We start from the raw sequence: 21108 nt of genomic DNA on the forward strand, positions 1-21108 counted from the left end.
GCTGCCCCGGCGTTCAGCGCTGCCCTGCTGCCTGGAGAAGCCCAGTCCAGGCTTAGCGTCCGCCGGCCATCCCCAAGTCCCCAGAGCCGAGCACGGGGCCCCCAGGCCTGCAAAGAGCAGGAGGTGGGCAACAGGGGTGGGGGAGTGGAGGAGGACCGGATCCAAGAAGCAGGCTGGCCAGCGTAGTGTGCAGAAAACACAATCCCGGGTTTATTGGTTTCTGGAAAGTGCCGGGGAACACGGGGGCAGGCAGCACTCTGCCCCCGCAACGCGCCTGTGACGGGGGACAAGCAGAAGCCCTTCCGAGGGGTGACCGGACCCCACAGGGAGGAGGCAGGGTCAAGACCAAGGGCCAGCAGGCCACGGGGAGAAGGCCCACGTGGCCTCTGAGCGGGCCCAGGCCTGGGCATCAGCGAACTCGGCCCTGAAGCAGCGAGAGCCAAGCACCGAGCTCACAGCCGCCCGCCCAGGAGACCCAGGACAGGCGGAGCTCCCGCCTCGGCAGAGCGAGCCCTGAGCCCGGCGTGGGGGGCCGCGTCCTCGGCCACACGGTCTCGGGCCGACCCCACAGGAGCCCCAGAAACAGGCCCAGGGGCACCCTTTGCGGTTCCTTCCAGCTCTCCCTGCGCTGGGGTCCAGGGCAAGCCCCTCCCGCACGGCTTCTTCCCACCAGCCCCAACCCCGGCGGTACTGAGACGGAAAGCCAAGCCGGCCGGGCCGCGTGGGATGAGGGCTCGGGGATGGCGTGTGTGGGCTGACGGGAACAGAATCCAACCCCAGCACCCGCCGCAGGGGGAGCAGCGCCATGTGTCCGTGTGGCAGAGGCCCGCCCGGGAGCAGCTCACTCCTCACCGCCTTGCCTGCGGGATGGGGTTCCCTGAGGTCAGGAGCAGGTGGGCTGGAGAGAGCCGGCGCTGTCAGCCCAGGCCCACGACAGGCGCCGTGGCCTCCCCTCCCCCCGGGCGACAGGTGCTGCCCCAGCACCAAGCCCCTCCCTGCAGAGGCTCAGACCGACCAGCGGCGCCTGGGACGAGGCTGCGGGGACCCCGGGGAAGCTTGGCGTAGCCTGGAAGGACAAAGCCGACATGGCTTCCTGCACCCCAGGCCCCGCGGCCCGGGGCTCTCCTGGGAGCAGAGGCCCAGCAGCCTCCAGCCCGAGGCTCTCCCTGAGCGGTGCCCGGCTTTGTCCTCCGAGGTTCACGGGCATCTTCCGAGACCTTTGGCATCTGCGGGAGGGACGGGGCGGGTGCCACCCCCAGGGACGCCCTGCTCCTGCCGGCGGTGTGCAGCCGGTGTGGGACCACGAGGCCACGAGGCCACGGGCGCCCCTCCCCCTTGGAAGGCGCCTGCTGAATGCCAAAGCCGGGAAGCAGAGCCGGGGGAGCCGGGCCGGGGACCCTGCGGCGGGCGCTAGGGCTCGGCCGCGTGCTTGACCAGGTAGCCGCTGAAGGTGATGTAGGTGTCGAACTCGTCGCTGAAGATGGCGTTCTCGCGCTCGCCCTTGAAGAGCCGCACCCACACCTCGTCCTGCTCGCCCAGCTGCAGCATCAGGCTCTGGCTCTGCATGATGCTCCGGTCGCTGGCCTGCGCGTACAGGATCGCCGCCGCCTCCGCGTTCCGCATCACGTGCAGGTAGGTCTCCTTCTGGTTCCAGGTGTGCACGTTGAGGCTGAAGAAGTAGACGCCGGGCACGTAGCAGTAGAACTTGCCGGTGAACATGTTGAAGTGGCCGTAGAGGTTCACGAACTCCGTGTCGAACACCACCGTCTGGTAGTACTCACTGCTGTGCAGCGGCTTCCGGCGGCCCACCGAGAAGGCCGCGTAGTGGTTCTTGCACCGGTCCCCGGGGGCCCCCACGGACCCCTTCTGCCCTTTGGGCCCGACGTGGCCCCTGGCGCCCGCCGAGCCCGTCTTCCCGTATTTCCCCTGGAGGCCCCGGTCGCCCCGGTCTCCCTTCTCACCTGGACGGGGCAGGAAAGCAGGACGTGAGCGCCGGCTCCGTGCCCTCTCCCGGCCCTGGTCCCCCCGCCGCGAGGCGGCCCTGGCCCCTGGCCCCACGTCCGCCCACCCCGTCCGAGGCTCCTCAGGCTCTGATTCTGAAGTTCGTCTGGCAAACAGACTCAACCTCAGGGTGGTTCTAGTTCCACGCAGAAGCTACACCCACCCAGCCCCACCTCCTGTCCACAGGCAACAGCTCCGGCCCAGCCCCGGCTCGTCTCAGCACCAACGGACGCAGCTGTCCCGCCGGGCCCCGGCCTGGGTTATAGCTGCTCCCAGTGAGCGAGGCACTGGGCTGGCCTCTGCCGTGCCAGGACTGTGGGGTGCAGGTGGAACTTCTGAAGGTGAACAGAGTCCCCTCCCCCCAGGCACCCCCTCTGCCATGGCCCAGCCCACCCAGGGCCCCAGCGTCCCCCACCCACCGCGGGCAGCCCCCCTCTGCCATGGCCCAGCCCACCCAGGGCCCCAGCACCCCCCGCCCACCCTAGAAAGCCCCTCTGCCATGGCCCAGCCCACCCCAGGGCCCCAGCGTCCCCCGCCCACCCCGGGAAGCCCCTCTGCCATGGCCCAGCCCACCCCAGGGCCCCAGCACCCCCCGCCCACCCCGGGAAGCCCCTCTGCCATGGCCCAGCCCACCCAGGCCCCACATCCCCCGCTCACCCTGGGCAGCCCCCCTTCTGCCATGACCCAGCCCACCCAGGCCCCACGTCCCACGCCCACCCCGGGCAGCCCCCCCTCTGCTATGGCCCAGCCCACCCAGGCCCCGCGTCCCCCACCCGCCCGTGCAGCCCAGAGACAGCCCTCACCTTTCAGGATGGTGATGTTGATCTGGGGCGCTGGGATCGCCTGGAACATGGGGGCTGCGGGGTCGCAGCAGCGAAAGCACTGGGGGTTGGGGGGGTCCTGGCCCCGGCCAGCCCTGTATTTTTCTTGTTCTTCATCCCTGCGGGAACAGCGACGCTGGGTCAGTGACACACGGGCCGGGGCTCCTGCCCTCTGTCGCCCGCACCCCAGGCTCTGAGAACACGGCGCAGGGCAGATTCTGGGGTCCCCACTCCTGAACACAGCTTTAGCCTAACATTGGGGCCACCCAGGGCAGTCCCGCAGGGAGGAACCCGCAGCCGTAGCACAACGCTGGGTCCCCGCGCGCACCTGGGGCCACCAGAAAGCGACCCGGCTGTCCGCGGGGGGCTCAGCGCCGTCCCCAGCAGCTCAGTGCACAGTGGCCTGAGACGGCCAAGGGCCGGCTCCCTAGCGGTGCTGGCGACAGCTCCGCGCTGCCCCCTGGTGGCACCTTGAGGCACTGCGCCGAGCGCTCTGCCCGCAGCTCCTGTCCAGCCTGCGGCCGGCCGCGGGGCTACAGCCAGGCCCCTCCCGCCAGCCCGGCTCCCTGCGGAACTGCGCCCACCTTTAGTCCCCGGACAATCCGAGGACGGACCCCTGCCTCCTAGGTCAGCGCCCCTCATCCTCGTCTCTCCCGGGTCCTGGACCCCAAAGCCCAGCCTCTCGCCCTGGAGAGGACCACCAGGCCCCACACCAAAGGAGGAGGAGGAGGGGTGAGGAATGGGAGCGGGAGGGGAGGAGGGGGGGGAGGACTGGGAGGCGAAGGGGCCGGCAAGCAGGGGTCCCAGGTCCCAGGTCGCTGCGCGCCCCGTGCCCTCCAGCAAGGACTCGGCCAGTTGCTGCAACCCCGCCAGGCTCGCTGGATGAGTGACAGGTGGATGAGTACCCGCGTGGAGCCCGCAAGCCGCGGGGGGCGTGGCCACACCGGCGAAGTCCCGCCCCGCCCCCTCCCTAGCCCCACGACCCTCCGGGGGTCGCCAGCCCCCGGGACCCCGCCTCGCGGCCCTCACCTGTCGTCCGCGTCCCGCGGCGGCGGCTCCCGGGTCCCCTCCGTCCCCTCCGTCTCCTGCGCGCCTGGCGCCCCGCGGCCCAGGGCCGGGCACGCGGCGGCCAGCAGCAGGCAGGCGCTCAGCACGAGGCCCGGTCCTCGGGGGCCCATCTTCCCGCCGCGCCCTGGGGACGGACACAGGGACGGCGCCGGTCGGGCTCTGCGCGCAGAGGCGCTCACCGCACCCTGCGGGGAGGCTGCGCCCCGCTCCCAAGACAGCCCCGCCCCCGGCGCACCGCGCACACACATGCGCTCACGTGTGCCCACTTACACTCACCCACACACAGGCACTCACCCTGCCGCGTGCACGGGGCACACTCAGTGCATCACACCTACGCTCACACATGCACAAGGCGCCCTGTGCATCACACACGCACACACACGCATCATGTGTGCACGCCACACACACACGTGCATGCTCACAGGCACACACGTGCACACTCTCCATACATCACACATACACAGGGCACACATGCACCATGCATGATAACATGCACACGGGCACACACACATGCACACGTGCACTCTCATGCACAGGCATGCACACGGACACACTCTCCATACATCACACATACACAGGGCACACATGCACCATGCATGATAACATGCACACGGGCGCGCACACATGCGCACGTGCACTCTCATGCACAGGCGTGCACGCTCACATGCACACGGGCACGCACTCTCCAGGCAGCACACTCACACCTGTGCACACACCCTCTGCCCCCAGACCCGGACCCCACGGCCTGTCTGCCCACCCAGCCCCCCGGGACGGACAGTCCAGCAGCCCCTGGGCCCACAGAAGACTCTCGGCCGCCCCCTCAGGAGGGTTCCCCGCTGAGCCCCGAGTGACAGCTGTCACTCAGCTCCTCGCAGGGAGCCCCTTGCCCGGGTCTCGGGCCGGCCGGCGCCTGCAAGCTGCTTTCCGGCCACCAGGGGGCGCCACTGGAGCTTCTAGAAAGGCCGCAAGTCTTGGAGAGGGGCGTCTTGCGGGGTGGGGTCCCCAGTGACCTCTGTAGGGTGCAGTCTGTGGGCTCCGACACGCAAAGCACCCCGCGCGCTCACTGTCTGCAGCCGCGCCTCACTCTCCCCGGAGAGGCACGGCCCACCTGCCGGCGCCGGAAGTCGCAGGGCTCTGCCGGAAGTCGCCCTCCGTGCCCGGAAGTCACACGTGCTGCGCCGGAAGTGGCACGTGCTGCACCGCAAGTCGCCCATCCCTGCCCGGAAGTGGCACGTGCTGCGCCGGAAGTCACACGTTCTGTACCGGAAATCGCCCTCCGTGCCCGGAAGTGGCACGTGCTGCACCGGAAGTGGTGCGTTCTGTACCGGAAGTCACCCTCCTTGCCCGGAAGTGGCACATGCTGCACCGCAAGTCGCCCGTCCCTGCCCGGAAGTCGCCCACCTTGCCCGGAAGTCACCCTCCTCGGCCGTTTTTGAGGGTGACGGTGACTGTGGCCGAGTCTAAGCAGACTTTGTGCCCCGAGAAGTCAAACCTGACGCCTCAGAGGACCTGTGCGGACCCCTGAGCCAGCCCTGCGGAGACCCCGCGGGAAGAGCCGCCCGCTCCCAGGAGTCGGGCGTGGTCTGGGCGAGCCCCTCGGGCCCCTGTCCCTGCTTCCGTCGTGTGTAAGGATTAAAACCCGGGACGGCCATGACTAGTGCCCCACCGCAGGCCGCGTGTTCGGCCCGGGGAGGGTCCTTGCTGCGGAAGAGCCCAGGCCCCGTGGAGCGTCAGGACGACGAGTCGCCGACGCCCCTGTCCACCCCGGCCGTGTCTCCTCCCACTGCCCGCACTTGGTGAGGCCCCGCCTCCAGCTTCCCTGCCACCCGCGTGGCTCCCGAGTGCCAGGGCCCCAAGGAGGTGGGGCTGCGAGGACGGACACCCGGGGAGACCTCCCCGTCCTTGCCCGAGAGTGCTTGTGTGTATACGTTAACGTATAGGTCAGGTGATCATCCATCCACCCACCCACTTCCCATCACCCACCCACCCGTCCGTCCGTCCATCACCCACCAATCCATCACCCACCCGTCCGTCCGTCTGTCCATCACCCACCCACTTCCCATCACCCACCCACCCGTCCGTCCATCACCCACCAACTTCCCATCACCCACCCACCCGCCCGTCCATCCGTTCATCACCCACCAATCCATCACCCACCCACCCGTCCGTCCGTCTGTCCATCACCCACCCACTTCCCATCACCCACCCGTCCGCCCGTCCGTCCATCACCCACCCACCCACCCGTCCGTCCGTCCATCACCCACCAATCCATCACCCACCCGTCCGTCCGTCTGTCCATCACCCACCCACTTCCCATCACCCACCCACCCGTCCGTCCATCACCCACCAACTTCCCATCACCCACCCACCCGCCCGTCCATCCGTCCATCACCCACCAATCCATCACCCACCCACCCGTCCGTCCGTCTGTCCATCACCCACCCACTTCCCATCACCCACTCGTCCGTCCGTCCATCACCCACCATCAATCTCCATCCATTTGTCCATCATCCGTCCATCATTAATCCATCCACCTGTACATCAGTCATTATCCACCCATCACCCATCCATCCGTCATCCACCCGTCCATCATTGATCCAGCTATTATCTGTCCATCACCATCATCCATCCGTCATCCACCCGCCCACCGATCTATGCGTCTGTCACCAATCCATCATCCTTATCCATCCATCCCCGCCCTCGTCTCCCAGGCTCCACAGGGCACAGGCCGCACCCTCCCAGCTGGGCCCACTGCACACCTCATGCCGTGGTCCAGCCTCCTGCTTCCCAGACCTGGGTCTGCACACCTGAGCACCGCTGTTAAAACGCAGGTACACAGCGGGGCCTGGGGGGCTCTTCAGAAAGGCCCCAGGCGGGGCAGCAGTTAGCCCATGGCCGTGTCTGGGTTCCGCGCCCAGCAGCCGCTCCCCACTGCCGCCTGCATGCCAACCCCAGGGGGCAGCAGTGACGGGCCAGGTACCGGGGCTCGCGCCACCTCCCCGGGAGATCTGGATTGAGTTCCCGGCCCTGGCTACTGCAGGATTTGTGGAGTAAACGGGTAGATGGGGGACACCCCCACCCCAGGCCTCTCAAATAAATCAAGTTAAAACGTGCAGAAAGCCCCCAGGTGCTGCCAGATTCTATGCAGCCCCCAGCTCCTGGCCCCGCCCCCCACATCCCCCCTGGCCGGGACTGCCCTCTCTCCTCCCACTTCCGATAACCAGGCCAGCAGGCCCAGCACTGGCTCCGGCCCTGGCCGTGTCCGTGTAGTGGACACAGTTTACCCCGTGTCAGTTTGTCCCGTGTCCCTGCACGTCAGTGTGGGGTTTGAGGACCCCTCGTTGTCACGTTCATCCCTCCCCAGCCCTCGTGCAACCCACAGCACATTCCTTAAGGAGGAACGACACGGTCATTATTTATGAGTCAACTAACGGGAGGAGGGAGACCCAGAGAAAGGAGCTAGCCCAGGACTGTCCACCTTCTAGTTGAGGCGGCTGCCCAGAAACGGGTGGGCCAGCCTCGGACCCTGCCTGGCCCGTGGGAGAGACCCAGTCCAGGCAGCTCCTGCTCTCCGGAAGCGTCTGGAGACCCCTCCCCAGGAAGAGCAGCTCCCCTCCCCGGGCCAGGTCCATTTGTCAGGTCTGTCCGCCTCCACCAGCAGACGGCGCGCCCTGCCTCTGCCCCGGCCAGCCAGGCTTCGCTGCTGCTGCACAAATCTGTCAGGTCCAGTCCTCCTGTCTGTCAGGTCCTCCTGTCTGTCAGGTCCTCCTGTCAGGTCCAGTCCTCCTGTCAGGTCCGGTCCTCCTGTCTGTCAGGTCCTCCTGTCTGTCAGGTCCTCCTGTCAGGTCCAGTCCTCCTGTCAGGTCCGGTCCTCCTGTCTGTCAGGTCCTCCTCCTGTCAGGTCCGGTCCTCCTGTCTGTCAGGTCTGGTCCTCCTGTCTGTCAGGTCCGGTCCTCCTCCTGTCAGGTCCAGTCCTCCTGTCTGTCAGGTCCAGTCCTCCTGTCTGTCAGGTCCGGTCCTCCTGTCTGTCAGGTCCTCCTCCTGTCAGGTCCAGTCCTCTGCGTGTTTACTTCTCGCTGCCCTGGCTCCTTGATAATGCTCCGTGCTCTTCCTTTGAAGTCACGCTCCATCCGCTAAAGGGAAGAGTCTTTTCTTTAAGCAGTGTTTCCCGAGCCCAGGACAGCAAATGCATGGGGCCTCCCGAAAGTCATGGGAGTTCATGCATAGGAGCCGAGAATTGTGCGTGGAACTTGACATTTGGGGCACCGAAATAAACTGCCTTCTAATTCCGTCTTTCCGTGAACTGTCCGAAGCCCCCTCATGTTGACTTTGGAAAAGTCGGAAGTAACAACAGAAGGAGTCAGAAGTGACCTGGATCGGCCTACCCACCCCCGGCCCCGCTTTCCCCTCCTCGGCAGGGGGGGCTGGACCCTGCGGGTGGTCCAGGGGCGCCCTGACTCCGCCCACCAGAGGCCACAGCTGTGATGGCCAAGGTGTCTCCAGATGTGGCCGCACGGCTGCGCCCGGTAGGGGGAGTTGCCCCCAGCGAGAGCCAGCGCCCTGATCCCAGAAAAGCTGGCTTCTGCGTGCTGGCTGGGCCGCCTGTCTCTGACTGCAGGAGGATTGTCTACACCCGGGTGAGAAGAGATGCGAGCCAGGATGCAGCAGGGGTAGGGATGGGAAGGGTGTGTGTGTGTGTGTGCGTGTGCATGTGTGTGTGAGCGTGTGTGCGTGTGTGTGTGAGTGTGAGCGTGTGTGTGAGTGTGCATGTGTGTTGTGTGTGCGGGTGCATGTGTGTGAGCATGTGTGCGCGTGTGTGCATGTGTGTTTGTGTGTGCGCGCATGTGCCTTGTATGTGCATGTGTGTGCGTGTGCATGTGTGTGAGCGTGTGAGCATGTGTGTGAGTGCACATGTGTGTTGTGTGTGCGCGCGTGTGCGTGTGTGACAGCCCCGCGGGGTCCCAGGCTCCAGGGCTGACGGAGGGGGGCCGTCCCCAAGACCCTCCTCTTTGGAACCAAAGGAAACCGGGTTGAACTCCTCCTCTAGAGAGGCCCTGAGACCCCTTCTGCCAAACCCACGGCAAAGTCGGCGTCGTGACGTCGCTTCCCGCTGGCACAACAGAGCTCGCCCAGCCCACCAGCTTGGCTCCAGGTCACTGAGTAAAACGAGGCCCCTCCCCCAGGGAAAGGAGTGTTCTGGGCCCCGGGAGGTTGCCCGATGGCAGGACCACGGCTGGGCGGCCCTCGTGAGTCTGGACTCACACGGCCCAGGCTCCCACCGTGGCCGGTGGTCAAGGCACTGACCGCAGCGCCCGCATGACTCAAGCTCCAGACCTGCAAGGCCCCCTCCCCCTCCCCCTTGGCCTTCACCTCTCCCGTGGAAGAGTCTGCGGAGGCAGAGAAGGGGCCGTTGGACCCCTGGGCAGGCCGCAGACGATGGCCCAAGCGCCTGGGCCCCCGCATCCGCCTGGGAGCCCTGGATGGAGCTCCAGGCTCTGGCCTTCAGCCTGGCCCAGCCCCAGCCTGCGGTCATTTGAGGAGTGAAGCAGTGGATGAAAGATCTCTCTCTCTCCCTCTCCCTCCCTCCCTCTCTCTCCCTCTCTCTCTCTCTCCCTCCCTCTCTCTCTCTCTCTCTCTCTCTGTTTCTCCTTCTCTCTCTCTCTCTGTTTCTCCTTCTCTCTCTCTCTCCCTCTCTCTCTCGCTGTTTCTCCTTCTCTCTCTCTGTTTCTCCTTCTCTCTCTCTCTCTCTCTCTCTCTCTCTCTGTCATTCTGCCTTCCAAACAAATACGGTAAATGTTAACACACACACAAAGCAGAGAAGGTTGCACAGAAAGGCCCAGTGCTCTGGGAGTGTTTGCGTCTCAGGGCGAGGTCTAGATCGAGAAAGCAGCTCGGCTTTCGCTAATTAAAAAGGAAAAGCCGCAGGTTGAGCCGCGGCCTGCGGTGCTGGATCCCACATGAGAGCGCCAGCTTGAGCCCCCGCCAGCTTCTGACCCAGCCCCTGCCCACGCACAGGGGAAGGCAGAGCAGAGGGCCCAGGTGCTCGGGCCCCGCACCCACGTGGGAGCCCCGGACGGAGCTCCTGGCTCCTGGCTTCAGCCTGGCCCAGCCATCTGGGGGAACCAGCGGGTGGAACATCTTGCTCTCTCTCTGTCTGTCTCTCTCTTACTCTGCCTTTCAAATCAGCAAATCTGTAAAATAAAGTAATATAAAATAAATGATTCCCATTATTGTCTGTCCCCAGGTGTTGCCAACTGACACCTGGAGTTCTGTCTGGGTGCCCCGCCCAGTGCAGCGCCATTGGACAAAAGTAGTTTGTAAACAGTTTTCCGGGTGAGGTGAGAGGCCCATCCTCTCTGCCTTCGAGGGAGCCCGGGAGGGCAAGCCCCAGCTGCTCCCCGGCCCACAGGCAACACTGGCAAGATTTCGCTCGCTGCCCGCGATCCGTGACCCACGTGGCGTTGGGGAAGAGCTGGGGAGGAAGTGACTCAACTGAAATCAGTTGCATTCCCTGACCTCGGGAATATCGCAGCCCGGGGAAGGAGAGCAGGCGGACGCGTCCCCAGTGATCACTCAGGACAGACAGGCAAACGGCGGGCCACGTGCTGGCCCCCACACTGTCCGGTGTGGCGTCTCCAAGCCACGCGTGGCTGTCGCAACAGAAGTTGAGTAAAATGAAATCGAATTTAACGCTCGGGTCCTGGGTGGCGCTGGCCACCTCTGGAGGCTGCCGCATCGTCAAGCACAGCACGGAACACCTCAGCCCAGCCACCGGGGCTGTGGGGCAGCCCTGTTCCAGATTAACCCAAAGGCAGAGGGGGAGGAAGGCGGAACCCGCAGCAAACAGCCAGAAATCTGGGAGTCATTTAGACTGCCTCCTGGCCTGCATCAGCCACATCTGCGCTATCCCAGCCGTCTGCCATGGCTCCTGGAGCTGCCACCTGCCCATCAGGTGCTGCCCAGGGGCCCTGGCTGGCTGCCTGACCTCCAGCAACCCAAGACGGACATTGTCTGGCACTTCTAAGGCCTGGACATTACTCTAGACTTGTGCAGGAGCCCCCGGTGGAAGCCAGGGCACCGTCCCGCTCAGCATCTGAGCAGTCCTCGCTTCACCTTGGCGTCGGCCGTGCCTCGCCGCTGCCCAGCCCTCCTGCACCAGCCGGCCACCTCTGCCTCCCGGGACCCTCTCAACCTCGGCAGAAGCCCTGAGTCAGCTCAGCCTCTCCTGTGGCACCTGGTTGGATCCTCTCCCCGTGGGGAGCCCGGAGCTCCCCGGCTGCTGGAGGAGGGACTCAGCGGCTGGGGTGACCAGAGCGAGCACAGGGCCAGGTCAGGGTTTCCTGACAGGTGCCGCTGGCCCAGCCCTGTCCTTTCCCCCAGAGCCCGCTGCCCACACAAATCACGCAGGTCCTGCACTCCACTGACGGACAGGAGGGGGTCAGAGAGACTTCCAGGGGCCACAGGTTGCTCCTCTTCCTCTCCCAGGAGCCCAGGTGGTCTCCAAGTTCCCCTCCTACACCTGGGCAGGCCCAGCTGCACTGACCCAGCAGGGGAGGCAGCAGTGGGGGCGGGGTCTCCTGGGGGAGGCTCCGGCCAGTCAGGGCGGAGCTGGGTGTCCCCCAAGGGTGCGGGTACCCTGGAGCCCGGCCCCTCTCCAAATCTCCTGCGCTCCCTCTCCAAGACGCTGGCGTCTGGAAGGAGGGGTTGTGTTATAGGATCTGCAGGTTGCTTGGTTCCGTGCGGAGCCGGGCCCCGGAGACGGGGCAGGTTCTCTGGGCACCGCTCCCTTGCTCCACAGGCTAAGGTTTCCTTTTCCCTGCACGGGGCACCCAGGGAAGAGAAGGGAGACCCCGAAGCCTCTGCTTCCTGAAACATCTCCCTTCTGTCCTGGGCTCCTTGGCCAAGACGGCCTCCTCCGGGTCAGGGAGCAGCCTGGGCCTGTGTTTCTGGCCGCGCGGGCCACCAGGCCTGGGCTGGGGGGCACCTGGCCAGCCCGGCCTGCAGAGGGATCTGTCCCAGTGGAAACAAAGAGTGCCTTGAGTGGAGCAGCTGTCCTCAGCTCACCTCGCAGCTGGAGAGCCTCGGGAGGCAGGCTCGGCCGCTTCGAGAACCGTGCGAGAGAGCAGAGGCGCTGACGGCCCGAGCCAGGCGCCGGCTCTGCAGGTGGCCTGGCCCACCGCCCACTTCCCCAGCACCGGCAGTCCCCTCCCGAGGCAGAGGGGGGAAAGAGTCCGGGGGGTTCCGTGGCGGGGGCCCCTCCACAGGCAGCAAGATGCCCCTGTCCACGGTCTGGGCCTGACCACCCTTCGCTCCTCACAGGCAGCTCCTAGGAGGCGTGGCCTGTGGCGGAGCTTGGTCCCAGACCTGGAGGCTCCTCGGTCAAGAACAGTTCCGCGCGGCGCCCGAGGGCCCCTCCTGCCTGGCCCAGCCCTCACGAGACGGTGACGGTGACGGCAGGCTGTCTTCTGCATTCCGTCTTTGTGAGTGCGTTGGTGCACCTGCGGGGGGAGGGGCCGGCTGTGCGGGAGGTCAGGGCGAGCCGCCAGCCGCGATGCCCGCATCCCCATGTGAGCACGGGTTTGGGTCCGGGCTGCTCTGCTTCCCATCCAGCTCTCTGCTAACGCGCCTGGGAGCGCAGCGGAAGACGGCCCAAGTGCTTGGTGCTTTGCCATCCATGTGGGAGACCCAGATGGAGTGCCAGGCTCCTGGTTGTGAATTGGCCCAGCCGTGGCCATTGTGGCTGTTGGGAAGTGACCCAGTGGATGGAAGATCTCTATCTACCTCTCTGTCTATCCATCCATCCATCCACCCATCCATCCATCTATCTTTCAAGTAGTTAAATAAATAAATAAATAAGTCTTTAGAAAAACAATAAACAAAACACCTGCTGGTGCTGACCACCCCTTCGTCTGGCCTGGGCTCCAGGCCACCTGCCTCCTGGTGTCCAGCCATCCTGACCTTCCCCAAAGGCAGATCCCTGCCAGGGCTGTGGCCTCCGTGCTCAGCGACTCCCCTCCAATTCCTGCTTCCACCTGCGCCCCTCCCCCCCGCCCTGGGCGACGCCTGCTCCCTGCCCCTGGCCGGGCCTGCGCGCTCCCCATCTCCACTGCTCACACCGGGCCATGTTAGTGAGCGAAAATCAGACAACATACAACCTTCTGTCCCCAGCCCCGGGAGCCCGGTGTTGTGCGACGCTGGACAGCGCGGATGACGCGATGCTGGCTGGCACTGGGCTGGCCAAGCCTGCAACGCTCGCTGAGCGCCTCCTCTGGGCCCTGCCGGCGACCCGGCACCCTCTGCCCCTTCCTCGCCACGCTGGCTGCTCTGCCTGCCCTTGGCTTGGAGCTTAGGGGAAGGCAGCGTCGTTCAAGCCCAGCCCAGGCCGGAAGTCTGGGGGCCACCGGGATGCGGCTGTCCTGTGTGCATGCAGCCGAGCCATCGCCAACCCCCAAGGCCTCCTCTCCTTACCGCCTCTGTCTCAAGGTCTCTCCCAGCTCTTTGGGGTCTCCCCGCCTCCCAGCTGTCTTCCCCACAGCTTTTAGAACTGCAAACCAGGAGGCCAGCATGGAGGCACAGAGGGCTAAGATCCCAGGCAGGGGTCGGCGCTGTGCCACAGCAGGTTCAAGCCGCTACCTGCAGTGCTGGCATTCCACATGGGCGCCTGTTCAAGTCCCATTCGCTCTACTTCCAATCCAGCTCTCTGCTGTGGCCTGGGAAAGCAGTAGAAGATGGCCCAAGTGCTTGGGCCCCTGCACCCACATGGGAGACCTGGAAAAAGCTCCTGGCTCCTGGCTTCAGATCAGTCCAGCCCTGGCCATTGAGGCCATTCGGAGAGTGAACCAGTGGATGGACGATCTCTCTCCCTCTCTCTGTAACTCTGCCTCTCAATAGATAAATCAGTTTAAAAGCACACAAACTCTTAAACGCAGCTGCAAATCAGGAGTCAGCCTTGGCTTCAAGGTGTCCACGACGATCAGGACTTTGTCCGCGTGGCTCTCCCGGCCTCTGGCTGCACAGCCCTCCCCCCCGGAAGCCTGCCCTCCAGGGGCCGCCCCTCCCTCCTGCCACCGCCCCCGACCACGTGTCGTTCAGGGCCAGCCTGGCACGCTCGCTCCAGGGCTGTGCAGCCCCGGCGCCCGCACCGCACCGAGCCCGTGTCCTTGCCCAGTCCCCGGGCTGAGTGTCTGTCCCCGCGGAACTCCAGCATCTGGGGCTGGACCTCCGCTGAGGCCTGGACGCCACCCTCGTCCCCCAGGTCACGGAGTCGCCATCCAAGGCAGACACAGCCTCAGGCCGCCTGATCTCCTCCTGCAGGCCGGGGTGCCAGGATAGCCCGCCGTGGCCGGACGCTGAGTCCTGGTGAGGCCGTGGAGCCTCCCGTTCCCCACTGGCTTCCCCGAGCTGCACCAAGAACTCCTGCTCCTGAAACACAGAGCCACCGCCTGCCGCGCACCAGGGCACAGAGCTCACCATGCCACAGCCGCGGGGAGAGCCCCAGGGGCTGCTCAGGGCAAACGCAGCCACGGGGAGGGGGGATTGTGGTAGACCAGGAAGATGGCCTCTGTCTAAAGGGGAGGGAGGGGGAGGGAGGCAGGGATGGAGGGGGGAAGGGCGAAGGGAGGAGGGAGGGGGAAGGAATGAGTGCAGTGGAAGATGGCCCGAGTGCTTGGGCCCTGCACCCCATGGGAGACCAGGAGAAGCACCTGGCTCCTGCCATTGGATCAGCGTAGCTCTGGCCGTGGCAGCCATTTGGGGAGTGAACCAATGGAAGGAAGAGCTTTCTCTCTGTCTCTTCCTCTCACTGTCTGTAACTCTGTCAAATAAATTAAAAAAAAAAAGAAAACCACGGCGCGCCGCACTCCCTGCATGGGCTCCTCCGGTTCCCGCCCCTGCTGCCACGTCGCATCTCCAAGCCATTGCACATTGTTTTCCACTTAGAAAGATGACAAATAAGCCCCACCCTGGGGACCAGAGGCGCATTTGGGTTCTTCCCGGGAACTTGACGCAGTGCTTGGAGAAGCAGGAAGCGGGAGGGAAGCGGGCGGAGCCGTGCGAGGCACACATCGGCCTCCCCCTCGTCTGTCAACCAGTGCTTGTTGGGTGAGTGCCACCAGCCAGGGCACGGGATGGGTCCTGGGGACCCAAGGACAGAAGATGCGGCCGCCCCCTGGGCAGCACAACCCTGGCGGTTACGATTTTAAGGATGTGGAGAGGCGGCATGAGGTTTGGCACAGCGGGTAAAACTGCCGCTGACAACACCGGTGTCCCGTATCAGAGCCCAGTTCAAGTCCCGGCTGCTCCACTTCCCATCCAGCTCCCTGCTGACGCACCTGGGCGGGTAGCAGAGGACGGCCCAGGAACACGGGCCCTGCACCCACGCGGAGACCCAGATGGAGTTCCTGGCTCCCGGCTTCAGCCTGGCCCAGCTCTGGCCATTGTGGCCACTCCGGGGTTCGGGGGGTTCCTGAGGCTGGGACCCCCATGAAGGTGCCCGTGGCTCTGCGAGAAGAGGGTGAGCGGCCCAAGCTGGCTGTGGCTCCACTTCAACGTACGAGTCTCAACGCCACATACAAACCAGCCTGAAACTCTGGCCAGGCACCGAGCAGGTGCCGGCTCGGTGCCCATAGACTGCCCGGCAACAGAAGCCGGGCTAAGACAAGGGCACAGCCAAGCAGCCCAGCCTGGGCGAGAACCCGGCTTCAGCCAGAACGGACACGTTTGCGGGTGTCAGGGACACTTGTTCGTCTGTGACAGCCCCGTGGTGGGCCTTGCCCCTGTAGGAGGCTGCCGGGGACAGGCCAGTGGCCACGGCTGTGAAACAGCAGGTGACGGAGCCGGGTCCTCGAGCCCATATTCCCGAGTGCCAGGCCCCAGGCACGGCCCCAAGCTCCGCCAGAGACGCCTTCCCGACAGCCCTGCGGCCATCGGCCATCGGCTAAGGCCCCTCCCGTGCGCCAGCCCTGTCAAGCGAGATCCTCCAGGCCCTGGACCTTACAGAGGCACAGACGGGCTCCAGGTCCCCCAGCGGGAAGAAGCTGGAGCCCGGGTGACCCCAGGAGGATCTGACCGCAAAGCGCAGTCCACGGCCCCCCAGGGGTCTCCGGAACAGCGCCAGAGAGCGCACGCGCCTCCAGCAAACCACGGGGCGGGAGCTGCTCCTCCCTGCTGGGTTTGGGGCACCCTCAGCTGCGGCCTCTGGGGCGTGCACCCCCTGCTGGGCCCCCAAACTCGCGCTGGAGTGTGACCAGAGCTGTGGCGGTGCTGGGAGGCAGGCCCAGTGGCAGGTGTCAGGGTCACGGGTGGGGGTGGGAATGGTTTAGGGAGACAGGGGTGTGGCCCCCTCTCCCCTTTGTCCCAGGAGCCCACTTGCCCCTCCCCTTTCCGCAGTGTGCTGCCTGGGTTCGCGCCGACCCCCCCCCTCCAGGGCTGTGGGGAAAAGGTGACCCTTTCTCCTTCCAAAGGACCCGTCTCAGGAGCCTGCGAGAGCAGGAATGGACCCAGACGCCTTCCCCTCGGCAGAGGAGGCCGAGCACCTGCTGCAAGCGAGAGTCCGTGGCTTACTGAGTGCGCCCAGAGCTCCCCGGCCAGCAGGCCGGCACACCCCCCACCCACCCCCCGCCGGGATTTCATTCCTTGGGACTCAGGCAGAGTCACCCCAGACAGATCCCCACGCTCGACACACATGGGGCGCAGGCGGCATGGCCCCCCAGAGAGACGTCTGCAGGGCACACCCTGTGGGGACACGGGGTCCTCCCACCCCAACCCCACGCTGGGCAGAGCCGACCCGGGCCCTGGGACACCAGCAGGAAGGAACGGAGCCAAGAGGCAGCGCTGACAGCGCCTGCGTGCCCTGTCTCCCCACTTCCTGCCCGTGTCTGGGGCCAGGCTGGGGTGGGCACGGAGCTATGGCCTCACCCCCGCCCGGGAGCCCTCAAGCCGGCGCCCACAGTTGGTCTTACACCGTGCTCAAGGCCACGGGTTTTGCCCTCACGCACAGATCTTCAGAGGGGAGGGGGCTTCCCTGACAGCCGAGGCTCTAAGTCCCGCCCCCCCCCCCCACACGCACACATACCCGCCCGGGTCCCTCCCCTCTCACCAGAACGTGCCGTGGGCTGTTCGCGAGGAGAATGGAGCCCAGTGCTTCCCAGCTCTGGGGACCAGCCCCGGAAACCTGCGGGACAGAGCCACAGGCCCCAGCCCGCCGCCTGGCCTGCACCAGCCTCAAACCAGCCGGGGCTGGCAGCTTCCTAGGCCCCAGGGCCTGGTAGTCAGATGTCCCCCTGGGGCGCGGGCAGAGCCCAGGGTAAAGACTTGGGGGCGTTCCAGCAGCTGCGGCTTTAGCCACGGCCCGGCCAGCAGAAACACTGGGCCCAGGGCTGGGCACCAAGAACCTGGCTTCCCCGCCCGGCTGTCTGCTCTTGCCCCGTGCTCGCCTGGACTCCTGCCTCCCCGCCTGCCATCTGCCACCGGCCTCTCCTCGTTTCAAGGAAAATTCCTGCAGGAGCCAGGAAGACGCCAGACAGCATCGTGGGCAATGTGGGCCGTCCACGGAGGGGCCTGCCTGCAGCTGGAAGAGGGCAGACCGGGGCCCCCCAGGGGCCTCCAGTGCCCCTGCCTGTGACCGTCACATTCGGACGCCAGGCCCAGTTTCGGAAACCAAACATGAGCAAGAAGGGACAGCCTGTGGGGTTGCCCACGTGCCAGCACCACTCAGCTGAGACCTGCGCCAGGACCCGGCTCGCGCCGCACGGCCCTCCCCAGCGTGGCTACGGGCTCAGGAGGAGGAGAGGAGGGGGGGTTGCCCTCGGCGAAGCTCAGGGCTGGCGCTGCCGGGCCACGGGCACCCGGCCAGACCCTGGCAGGGCCCTGGGAACCCAGGCTGGTGAGACAGGCGGGCTGTGGCCCGTGGTTCTTTCTTCTCCACACTGCGATACTGGGTCTGGGGGATGGCAGGGGCCCGTCCAGAGGCCCGGCAGGGAACGGTAACTACCCTTAGCCAAGGCCACAGCTAAGCCAGCAAGACCACGAGGCTGGCCCCTCCAGCACTTGGTCGTCCCTGGGGTCCTCAGAGCCGGGGGCAGGAGGACGGCTGTGGGAGGTCAGGCAGTCGGCCTCGGGCAGTGGGGACCGCAGCGGAACGGTCTCCTTCCTGCCCTTCTGGCCGCACACGGCCACCGCCACCGTGTCCCTGGAGCTGCAGCCACCACCACGCCCGCGCCCCGCCCCCAGGAGCAGGGACCCACGGGAGGACCACGGCCCGAGGACGAGACATACACGGGAAGCAAAGGGCGCCCTGCGGCAGGACTGCCTCTGCGACATTCTTTCATCTTTGTTTTGATGGGTGAAGTTCAAGGCCAGAATATTTGGGTTATGACTCATGCTAATTACCACTGGGGCAGGCACCAGGAAGAACAGCAGAAAGCAGCATGTTCGAAGCTGGTTGTCCTCAGAGGGCGGCGGGGGCGGGGGGTGTGCAGGACCAAGGAGGGAGCTGCCCGCTCTCTCCCGGGGGCAGCACCAGCTTCCTCGAGGCAGTGTTCTGGCTGCACGGCCCCAGCCAGCGCCTCCCGTGCAGGGGGAAGAGAGAGGAGACAGCAATCCAAGGGGCGCGGGTCCGACCCAGGGCATCCTCAGTCGGCGGCCGGGGGAGGGAGAAGTTGGGGTCCTGGCTTCAGCTCGCAACAGCCCCAGCCTGGGTCGCAGCCACACAGGCAAATTGCTGAGCCCGGGTCCTCCATCTCCCGGCGCTGGGCCCCAGGCAAGTTCTAAACCCTCTGAGTGTTCCACAGTGGACGTGGCCTGGCTAGAGCAGTTGAGAGTGGACACTGGCTCAGGGCCTGCCTTGTGGGAAACACACCCAGACCCAGGGCTGCCGTTACTACTGCTTTTTGCTTTTTTTTTTTTTTTTGACAGGCAGAGTTAGACAGTGAGAGAGAGACAGAGAAAAAGGTCTTCCTTCCGTTGGTTCACCCTCCAAATGGCCGCTACGGCCGGCGCTGTGCGAGCCGGGAGCCCGGTGCTTCTCCTGGTCTCCCATGGGGTGCAGGGCCATCCTCCACTGTACTCCCGGGCCACAGCAGAGAGCTGGCCTGGAAGAGGGGCAACCGGGACAGAACTCGGGGTGCCAGCGCTGCAGGCGGAGGATTAGCCAAGTGAGCCGCGGTGCCGGCTGTTACTACTGCTCCTGACACTGTCATCTTGGCGTTGGGTCACCTCTTAGCCGTCCCCAGTTCTAGGGACCAGAGAGGGAGAGAGGGGCCGCCCCTGCTTGCTCTCAACCTGCTGCCTCCCATCCTCCTGGATTTTTTTTTTTTTTTTTTTTTTGACAGGCAGAGTGGACAGTGAGAGAGAGAGACAGAGAGAAAGGTCTTCCTTTTGCCGTTGGTTCACCCTCCAATGGCTGCTGCGGCTGGCGCGCTGCTGTTGGCGCACTGCACTGGTCCGAAGCCAGGAGCCAGGCACTTCTCCTGGTCTCCCATGCAGGTGCAGGGCCCAAGCACTTGGGCCATCCTCCACTGCACTCCCGGGCCACAGCAGAGAGCTGGCCTGGAAGAGGGGCAACCAGGACAGAATCCGGCACCCCGACCGGGACTAGAACCCAGGGTGCTGGTGCCGCAGGCGGAGGATTAGCCTAGTGAGCCGTGGTGCTGCCCCCCCCCCCGGCTTTTTCTTTTCTGTCTGATTGGGGACCCTGCAGCTCCGCTCCCTGTAGCACACGCAGCAGTCCGTGCGTGCGTGCGTGCGTACATGCGTCCGTCTGTCTGCCTGGGCGGTGCACCAGGGGCCGCACAGCCTGCAGGGGAGGTCACTGTGGAGTGCATTTTCCCGAGCTATTATAAGCAGAGGCTGGGCGGCCTCTACGGTGCAGGCGCTCCCTGGGGGCTCCAGGGAGGGAGTCTCAAGGCATTGTCCCATTTCCAAAGCCCAGCAGGGGAAAGAGCCCAGCCTGCCCTGTGGCCTGTCCCGAGGAAGTAGGTGAAGAGGAAGAGGCAGAGACGTATCCCAGAGAGCCTCCTCGCTCCGGTTCCAGGCAAGCATGGAGGGTCCTGGGGGGCGTGCCCACCCTGCAGGGCTGGGGGCAGCCCAGGTGGGGCCAGCCGGGCTAACAGGCCAGACGGCACCCATGCCTGCTCAGGTGCCTGCAGAGCTGGGCAGTGGGCAGGTGTGGACAGCACAGGGGCTCCAGGGTGGCTCAGTGACTGCAGCCCCAGGCCGGGGCCCCTGTGCGAGGCACAGGCAGCTTCGCTTCCCGGGAGGGTCCCTGGGGATGGATGTTGTTTTTTCCTGCCCAGGCTGGATTCTCTCCAGGAACACCAAGGCTGTTAGATCCAGGGGCCAAAGCCAGTGCTTCCTGCATGGTGCAGGGGCCCAAGGTGGCCACAGACAGCACTGGACAGAACTGGCTCAGGGCGGCCTGGGATGTCCCGACCGGGTGCGGAGGGGAGCGTGGGCACCGTTCGATTTTCCCTCCACACCCTCAGAAAAGCTGCAGGGCGGAGTGAAGCAACGCAAAGATCCCACAGAATATCGGAGGGGGAGTCGGCTTCTCCTGACAGCATCAGCCAGCGGGAGAGCCCGCCTCCTGCAGAGCCTGCGGCCACGCAACTCGACTATGGACGGGCCCTTAGCTAGACCGGGCGCAAGGGCTCTCCCAGAAGCTTCCGGTCTCTCTGCCCCTTTGCCACGGCCGCCGACCCGGCCCCTCCCACTCCGCCCACCGCCTGCTCCGTGAAGGTGTCTGCCGGCCAGGCAGAAGCCACGGAGGCAGGAGCGGACACGGCGCTGGGTCCCTCCCGGTTCCGTCCAGCCGCCAGTCACCTACCTCGGTCCAGCTCCGCGGCCTCTCCCCGAGCTGCCCCCTAGAGCATCTCCCGGGGCCCAGCCTCCTCCTGGCCAGGGCAGGGGAAGCACAGACTTGTGCAGGGAGCAGGGACACAAAAGAGAGGGAAAAAAATCCCCCTGGAAGAGGGCGCAGAGACCGGGCGGGAGGCAGGCGGTGCGAGCCCGTCCTGCGCCTCTCTCTCCCCGGCCGCTCCGAGGTCTCTTTGGCCAGAAGCGGAAACGCGGTTTCTCGAAAGTAAAGGAGTAGCCGGAGAGAGCGGGAGGAAGGCGCGAGGAGCAGCCCGGGCCAGATGTGAGCAGCCAGGGAGCTTGCAACCAGCAGCCTCCTAGGATTAACTCTGTGTGCGCCCAGCCGCAGCCACAGCCCTCCTCCTCT

General features: G+C 65.6%; 1 protein-coding gene across 1 annotated transcript; it reads right to left on the reverse strand.

The window, feature by feature from the left end:
* Window positions 1-188: 188 nt before the first annotated feature.
* Window positions 189-21108, reverse strand: C1QTNF1 (C1q and TNF related 1). The gene is made up of 4 exons (XM_070060210.1): window positions 20713-21108; window positions 3852-4014; window positions 2805-2941; window positions 189-1961 (listed from the first exon to the last, which is right to left on the reverse strand). The coding sequence occupies exons 2-4, from the start codon at window positions 3998-4000 to the stop codon at window positions 1411-1413; spliced, it is 837 nt and encodes a 278-aa protein (XP_069916311.1). The 5' UTR covers window positions 4001-4014; window positions 20713-21108; the 3' UTR covers window positions 189-1410.

The sequence above is a fragment of the Oryctolagus cuniculus genome, chromosome 17, assembly GCF_964237555.1.
Source record: "Oryctolagus cuniculus chromosome 17, mOryCun1.1, whole genome shotgun sequence".
Lineage (NCBI taxonomy): Eukaryota > Metazoa > Chordata > Mammalia > Lagomorpha > Leporidae > Oryctolagus > Oryctolagus cuniculus.